General features: G+C 51.4%; 2 protein-coding genes across 3 annotated transcripts in view; one reads left to right on the forward strand and one right to left on the reverse strand.

Moving 5' to 3' along the window:
• DAAM2 (dishevelled associated activator of morphogenesis 2) overlaps positions 1-4,218 on the forward strand; it is an 83,283-nt gene extending 79,065 nt beyond the window's left edge. The window contains exons 25-26 of the mRNA XM_021709847.1: positions 603-773; positions 1,112-4,218. Of these exons, the coding sequence (XP_021565522.1) occupies positions 603-773; positions 1,112-1,336 (396 nt within the window). The 3' untranslated portion in view covers positions 1,337-4,218. The remainder of the gene's footprint in view (positions 1-602; positions 774-1,111) is intronic.
• Positions 4,219-4,824: 606 nt separating this feature from the next.
• The window catches only part of MOCS1 (molybdenum cofactor synthesis 1), an 11,771-nt gene continuing 8,216 nt past the window's right edge, over positions 4,825-8,379 (reverse strand). For both annotated transcript variants that reach the window (XM_021709846.1, XM_008052779.2), the window contains one exon: positions 4,825-6,371. In XM_021709846.1, coding sequence (XP_021565521.1) covers positions 5,611-6,371 — 761 coding nt within the window. In that variant the 3' untranslated portion in view covers positions 4,825-5,610. The remainder of the gene's footprint in view (positions 6,372-8,379) is intronic.

Below are 8,379 nucleotides of genomic sequence, written 5' to 3' on the forward strand. Positions count from 1 at the left end.
ACTCCCAGGAGGTGCACATATTGCTGATCCATGAAGCACGCTTTGACTGTTGAGTTCTTTCATCCTAGCGGATACAGAGCAGGTTGCATTAGAGACGGTAGCTCTCAGCAGAAGTCAGAACAGTACCCCGCACATATAAGTAAAGCTGGTTCTTTATATCTATTAACTTATTAACCCCTGCAACAACACTATGAAGGAGGTTCTATTATTATCTTCACTTGATAGATGAGAACGCTGAGGCACAGAGGGGTGACATCATTAACCTGATAACTAGATGGTCTCTAAAGTCCTGCTGAGTTCTGACTAGACTGTTCCCGACCTTAGGAGGGGCTTCCCAAGGTCAATACTGCCTGATCCCATACATAACAGGCCAGACTACCCAATTCCCTACCTCTCAAGGGTGTCAGTCTCAAACCTTTCCTTAACCTAGTACCTTCCCCTGATGATAATGGGGTTTCCCTGCCACCTCTAGCCCTATCCCTCATGCCAACCGTTTCCAGCCTTGGACTGGCCTCAGCTCTAGCTGGAGCTGGCTAACCTAGGGGCTGAGTTCACCATGCCTGGGGGTGACTGTTGACCAACACTTTTCCCTCCTTCTACAGTTTGCCAAGGCCCTGATGCACTTCGGGGAGCATGAGAGCAAGATGCAGCCAGACGAATTCTTTGGAATCTTTGATACTTTCCTGCAGGCCTTCTCGGAGGCCCGACAGGACCTGGAGGCCATGAGGAGGAGGAAGGAGGAGGAGGAGCGGCGGGCACGCATGGAAGCCATGGTGAGAGGGCTGGACTGGGCCTGGGGCCAGGACCCAGGGGAGAGAGGTCGGACTGAGAGGGATGCTACTTGGGGAGAGCACCTCCGAACTGGGGTGGGTGCTAGGAGGGCAGAGACTGAGGAACACGGTAGGAACTGATATCAGCCCCACAAGGCAAGAGAAGCGTCTTCCCAGCCCAAGCAAAGAGAAGCGTGAGGCGGGGAAGGAGGAAAGCCTGAGACAGCATGGCACAGCCTAGGAGCCCAGAGCTGGGAGGGCACTGGTGTGGGAGTGGGACAAGGGGGCTGCCCTGACCTCAGCCTGCATCCCTGAGAGGATCCCTCACTCCCCACCCCCAGCTGAAGGAGCAGAGGGAGCGCGAGCGGTGGCAGCGACAGCGGAAGGTCCTGGCTACGGGCAGTTCCCTGGAGGAGGGTGGCGAGTTCGATGACCTGGTGTCGGCCCTACGCTCCGGGGAAGTCTTTGACAAGGACTTAAGCAAGCTCAAGCGCAGCCGCAAGCGGTCAGGGAGCCAGGCCCTGGAAGTCACCCGGGAGCGGGCAATAAACAGGCTAAATTATTGACCTGGGGACTGGCCATGCAGTAGGCCAGGAGATAGGGACGGGCCGCTGGGGGAGACTGAGTGGAGGAGGCGGTGATACTTAAACAATTTGGTGCTCATCTAGAGTCCTGGGCTGGATCCTGGGGTGGGGGGCTGTGTGTGGCTGGACCAGGTTTCTCCCCACACTTACTTTAAGGGGCTCCTCTCCTCTCCCCTCTGTATGATTCCTTCTGTATCTCAGCCCCACCCCCCTGCCCCAGGGCCATTCTCTGAGTCTGGCTTGGATATTCCTGGCAGGTCTCTGGCCAGGTAACCCCAGACTGAAGGGCCCTGCTTCCCATTCCCCACCTTGGGTATCCAATCACGTGTTGGCACAGAGCTATTCCAGATACAGATTGGAGAGGTCCTTGGACCATGTGCAGGGGGAATTAATGCCAGGGGGGACCACCTGAGAGCCAGGGTGAGGGAATCCAGACTCCCATGTCTCGAGGAAAGGCTCAATAGAACATTGATCTGGGGGTGAACTTTCCTCTTGGATGGAAACAAGAGACATTACATATTTTAGCTAGATCAGCTCTGGAAGGTTCCAGAAAAAAATGTTGGAAAGATGATGCAGGGACCAAAGCTACCAGGACAGAGTAGCAGTGCCTGTTTCCTATGTCATAAGTCCTTTGGCCTCTCTCTGGCATGTTCTCAGTGTCCTTCCCTTCCTTTCCTACCCCCACCTCCATCCTATCTACTAATTCACAACCCAGAAAACTCACCTGTGGGTTCTCACGCTCACTACCAGGTACTTGATGAATCTGGTAAGGGAAGGGGTTCAAGAAAGACCTCATTCATTACCACACCTCATGCCTTGGACACATCCCTATGGGCATACCCCATGTCCCCACCTCCCTGTACAATCTGGCCATTGTTGTAAAGCCAGACAGTGACCTCACGTGTTACCTAGGGGTTCCCTAGAGCCCCTCACCAGAGGGCGGCACTTGGAAGCCTGGCTCCGCTCAATAGCTCCTTAGTTGACCACTTCATATAAATCACTCAGCCCCCCTCCCCCAAGCCACAGTGGCCTCTGCTCTGTCCAGCATGTGGGAGGCCACTTGGAACCAAGCATCCTAGCTGAGGCTGGTGCTGGGGAGTCGGTTCCTGGGGGAGTCCCGAGGCCCAGAGCTGCCCTCCACACTGACATGTCTTCTCAAAGGATGTTCCCTCCTTTGGGGTATCCAGACAAGGCCATCAGAAGAGCAGGCAAGAGAAATTGGGGAGATGGGGATGGAGGGGTAGAACAACTTCCTTGGGGAAGTGCTCTGCCTGAAGGAGCCAAGAGGAGGGCTGGGGGGGGGTCCCATCCCCCATATCTGATACCTAATTTGCTTCTTCAACCTGACTTGCAAGGGGCCCATTCTGGTCCTCCCAGCTACTCCCCTTCTATTTTGTCCATCTTGAGCTGTTCTTGGTGGATGGGACGGCTTTATCTAGATAAGAATTTCTTCTAAAGGAGGAGGGTGAAGTCAACTCCATCAAGGCTCTTATTTTCAGCAACCACTCAGAGTTGACCTCCCATCCTCTGTGAGACAGTGCTGTCTGACCCCACCAACCAGCTCCTGGCCTTTCTGCCCTCTGCCCTCCCCTTTGTGTTTCTCACCTTTCAAGCTAATCCCCGGCTCAGGGTTATTGCCAGTGGACAGTCTGGTGGGCTGGGCCCACTCTCTGCTGTCTATCTTCTGCCTTTTGTCTACATCAGATTCTTGGGGGGGGGGGTGGAACCATAGTAGCTGCAAGGGAAGAAACACAGGGTTGGTGAGCCCAGCATGTGCGTTGGTTCGAGGAGTGGGCCGGGTGTGTGTTCTGGTGGGAGGGATCTGAGCAAGTGCAAGCCTGGGCCAGCACAAGTGTGAAGAGGACATCCTAGAACCCACAGGAGGGCAAGATGAAGGCTTCCAGGAAGAGCAACTGCAGAGTCTTACTATACCTATCTGCAGCCCCAAGGTACCCCACTGTAAGATGCAGGTGTTGGGATGATGGAGAGGTTGCAGGTAAGGCCTCTTAAGGTCTTTTCCCAAACCGGCTGGGCTGAGGTCAACCTAACCCCCAAGAGGCCAGGAACAGGGGAAGGCTCCATAAGCATGTCCAACTCCTGGCATTCCCACCCACCATGGAAGACTGCATATGTACCTGGAAAGTCAAGGAATATGGAAGCTGTTCAAGACACATTCAATCCTCAGAAAAGCAGAGCTTGGTTTAACTGTTTACAGAGGACACAAATGTTGTTTCAGAGCCCAACCTTCTCACCCCAAAAGATATTTCTTCTCTATTTATTATTTTCTGGATCTGGCCAGTGGCTCTGGTACTAGGCGCCATGTAACTAGATCTCCAACAGTGCCTTGGACCATGGATCATGGTGGCCAACTGGGGCCCAATGGGGGTGGCTGGGCTGGTCCTTGAAATGTTCAGTGTTTCAGTTTATTAATACATTCCTCAGTCTTGCTTTCCCCATGTCCTTCATACTTCTCCTGCCACCCTTGGATAAATTTCTCTCTAATTTTATGACCAATGTACAACTCCTCAACCTAATGCAACCTCTTCCCTTCTCAGCAGCAGCACTTACTCCCCCATGATGGAAAGCATTTAGGGCAGTGGGAGGAGAAGATTCTCCAGGTGGGTGGGGAAGGGTCTGGTCCAGCCTTTCCCCACCCCATCCCATTTCCACCAGCTGGGGAGCTGCACCATCTCCCCCCACCTCTACCAGGGATGCCTTCATGCCAAGGCTGTTCTCACCAGCTGCCTCAGATGACAAGTGAGGCTCATGGACAAAATCTGCAGTGTCCTTTTCACTTGCACCTTTTTTTTATAAGAATATATTATAATACTAAAAAATATTAAATCTGTACCATCCCTACCCAACCTGCCTTGAAACTTGTGCCTTCTTCCCATGAGGGGTCTTGGGGAGGGCTGGGGAGTGGGCACAGCAGCTTGTACCAACTCCCTGGGAACCAACTATTTACATTTTCAGGAATTTCGCAAGCCACTTGACATTATTTTGGTAGCCTGAAATTGGTTGACATGGGAGTATTTGTATCACAGAAACTGCCTTTCCCGGAGAGCTGATTGTTAAACACTTGCCAGCACACCTAGGCATAGGGCAGAGGGGAGGCCGGCAGTGGGAACCACTGAGGTCGGAGCCAAAGATGCCAATCCACATTAGAGACCCCAGCAACCCAGAGCAGTGTTTGGAGATGTAAAAACTAGGAGCCTCTAACTGCACTCCCCTGGTTTTGAATAGCTGCTGATAAAAGCAATGAACTTCAGACACCTCTCTCTACCACCTGACAGAAAATTCACCTTCGATGGTGCCTTCCTATGCCTTCTACTCCACTTTACATTCTCCCATAGGGGTCCTCCTCCTCTTCCACTAGGAGAGATGTTGGAATAGGGTTGATAGGTTCATCCTTTCTCATGAACTTGTAGCAACTCAGTGCCCTCCACACAGACACAGCCTTCATTCTGGCATCCGCAAAGTTGGCATCATAGCTTTATTAGTGCACTGTGAAGGTGAAGGCAGTCTTCAACTTTCTTCTTTCCCTGATATGTTCTAGAATAAAGAGGAATGGGTAAAACGGCCACAAGCAGGGCCAGGTGGGGGTGATGTGGTCCGTCAGGAGTCCTAGGGGCTGCAACCTATGTGTGTGCATCCTGTGTAAGAGGAAGGGGGCCTGAGGGAGCTAGCAGGATAGGACAATTGTTCATCTGGAAGCCCAGAAGTTTGATGAAATAGACTCGGGCAGGAGAGATGGGGGAGGAGAGGCAGGGCAGGGCTGCAGCTTCACAGACTTGGAAAGACAGAGCTTTCTTCATGCAAGCTTGTGCTTTGCTCTCCTCAGAGTGGGCTTCTCTGCTTATGAGCCCTTATTTTCTCCCCAGGAAAGTAGGTGAAGAGAAAGCCCAAAATGAGAAGTCAAAGTTACAGGCTGGACTGTCTGAAACTGGTTGTCTAAAATAATCCACAATAATAGAAGTGATTTTTCGGTTATCTAGCATTGCTCATTGCAACCCCCTCCCATGACCTGCATGTCCTGGAAGGCTTATGGGCCTGCTGGTGTCCTCTCTGTAGAAAGGAAACCCCACGGGTCATCAGTGATCATCAAGCAGCAGACATAGCAGTAGAATAGGCTGACTTCAGGTTCTTACTGGTAAAGGTAAACAGAGACTGGATTGAAGGAACTTGACGTTTTTCCCTCAACCCAAATTCACCCCATTTCTAGACCTGGCTGGGCCATGAGTAGGAGGGCAGGAGCTCTAAGCTCTATGGAAGTCCCCCCGCTGACCGCCAGTCTTGCTAATGAGCTTGATCTCCCCCAACACAATGTCCCTGCTGACGGCCTTGCACATGTCGTACAAGGTGAGGGCGGCCACAGTAGCAGAGGTCAGGGCCTCCATCTCCACCCCAGTGGGGCCCCGTGCCCGGCAAGATGCCTGGATCACCACGGCATGGTGCATGCTGTCCAGCTCTAGCTGCACCTGAACATGGCTCAGGGCCACGTGGTGGCACAGAGGAATCAGCTGGCTGGTCAGCTTGGCCGCTTGAACCCCAGCCAGCTGGGCCACCACCAGGGCATCTCCCTTCTTGAGCTGGTTCTGCTGGACGAGCTTGAAGGCCACAGGCCCCAAGAGGACCACGGCTGAGGCCACAGCCACCCGGTCTGTGTCTGGCTTCCTGCCCACATCTACCATAGCTGCCCGTCCTTCTGAGTCCACATGGGTTAGTTGTTCTGAGGTTGACAGGGGTTCTAAGGGGGTGGCAGGAGCCCAGGTTCCTGGGCTAAGGCACTTGGAATTGTTATCTGAGTCTGCATGAGAAGTGTAGTGTCTATAAGGAGAGTAAGACCCCAACTGACACAGGGCTAGGAGTTGGGTCTGGGAGACCCCGCATCCTTTCCATAGAGTTGCCATCTGGTTGGAGAAACTCACTCTGGGTTTCAGACCCTGAACATGGAAGGTGTCCCGGGAGGAAATGCTCAGATTGGCTGGTGGGGAATCTTGGAACATCAAAAATAATTCTGCAAGGCAAGAAGAAAAGAGAAGAAAGACTAAGTTCAAAAGGCAATTTTTTTTCTCTCCTCTACTCCCCAACCCTCTCCCTATCCCACCTCAAATTCTCTCTTTCACACCGAGGAAAGAGGAATGAAGGACAAAAAGCATAGTGAGAAGAGACAAAACAGAAGCTACAGATAGATGGTACCCACAATACAAGCCCACAGCCCTTCTCACCAGGTGGTGCACAGGGCAAAGCCCCCCGGAGACTGCCATGCCATGCCATGCCACGGTGTTATAGGCTTCCTCCTCATGAAACCTTCTTGTTTCCCAAATTCTCTTAAGAAGCACCTAAAGTCTGAAGACTGAAGCCTGGACCACAAAATCTCTCAATGTCCCTTAAAACTGTAGCTAGGTCTCACCCACAAATTACCAATTATACTTATTTTCATTTTCATATTCTCTATGATGAGTTACTGTAATCATTCAGTTTACAGACAAGATACTAAGGGGGATATTTCATCTACTTAAATAATGTCTTTCAAGTCCCCTCAAGCACATCAAAAATGCACCCAACTGATGGGCCAATTTAGATGGTGCAAAGGTCCTGGGAGCTGTGCAGGCTCTTGTTAACCCAAGATGGTTGGTCCAGGGACCAGCAGCACCAGCACTGGCTGAGAACTCATGGGAGATGCAGAATCCCACTCCAGACCCCTGAGTCAGAATCTGAAACAACAAAATCCCTAATATTTATATGTATGAGAAAATCTGAGAGGCCCTGCTCTGGACAACGCTTGGTTTTATAGAAAGCAGACAGTTACTCTAAATCCCTGAGAATAACGACATTTGATATGAAGCACATGGTCTCCCAACTTCCAGCTTCCCATCATACTTTGAGCCCCAGACATGTCAATATCTGAGATACAACTTCCCAGCTCAGGAGAGGCCATCCAGGCCTTGAGGGTGCCTCAGCATGTACCAAGGTCCAACAAGAGGATGGTGATGCTGGAGGTGAGAGAAGAGAGTATGAAGTTTTCTTTTCAATGGCAAGTTGCCTTTTCTGGGTGGCCAGTGTGCAAAGGTGATCCTGGGGCTGGGTATGGTGGATAATTCCAGTAATCCCAGCACTCTGGGAGGCCAAGATAAGAGGACTGCTTGAGCCCAGGAGTTCAAGACCTGTCTGAGCAACACAGTGAGACCTCATCTCTACAAAAAATAAAAAAATTAGCGAGGTTTGGTGATGTACACTTGTAGTCCCAGCTACTCGGGTGACTGAGGTAGAAGGATTGCCTGAGTCTAAGAGGTCGAGGTTGCAATGAGCCTTGATCATGCAACTGCATTCCAGCCTAGGCAAAAGAGAAAGACCCTGACTCAGGTGGTCCTGAGGCCATCTCTCGGTCCACACCAGCCTACCTTCCTCTGAGCTCACTCTGTTCCAACCTCTGAAGAAAAGAGTACTTTCCTCTAGTTTTCCTCATTGCTTTCTCTTGTTCAGTTCAAGGACAAGTTCAAGTATAGCTCAAAGAACCCAGACCTAGATGTGAGCCAGGGGAGGAGGCCTTCTCTGCTCTAATTTGGGTACCATACCAGAGGGGCAACAGCCACCCTACAGCGCAGGAAGCAGCACAGCTCCTGGGAGTAGGAGATCATGAATGGCTCTATCAAAAGGGTGTTTTTGTCCAGGCACAGTGGCTCACACCTGTAATCCCAGCACTTTGGGAGGCCAAGGCAGAAGGATCACTTGAGCCCAGAAGTTTGAGACTAGCCTGGGCAACATAGTGAGACTTCATCTCTGCAAAGTATCAAAAAATTAGCTGGATGTGGGCCTGTAGTTCCAGCTACTCGGGAGGCTAAGACAGAAGGACTGACTGGACCCAAGAAGTTGAGGCTGCAGTGAGCCGTGATCTTGCAACTGCCCTCCAGCCTGGGCGACAGAGTGAGACTCCCAACACAAAATAGACAAAGAAACAAACAAAAGGGTATTTTTGTTTGGAGAATCCTATGCAGACATTTCTTTTTTTTTTTTTTTTTTTT

This window comes from Carlito syrichta, unplaced genomic scaffold (assembly GCF_000164805.1).
Source record: "Carlito syrichta isolate Samal-C Ts95f unplaced genomic scaffold, Tarsius_syrichta-2.0.1 Scaffold287502, whole genome shotgun sequence".
Taxonomy (NCBI): Eukaryota; Metazoa; Chordata; class Mammalia; order Primates; family Tarsiidae; genus Carlito; species Carlito syrichta.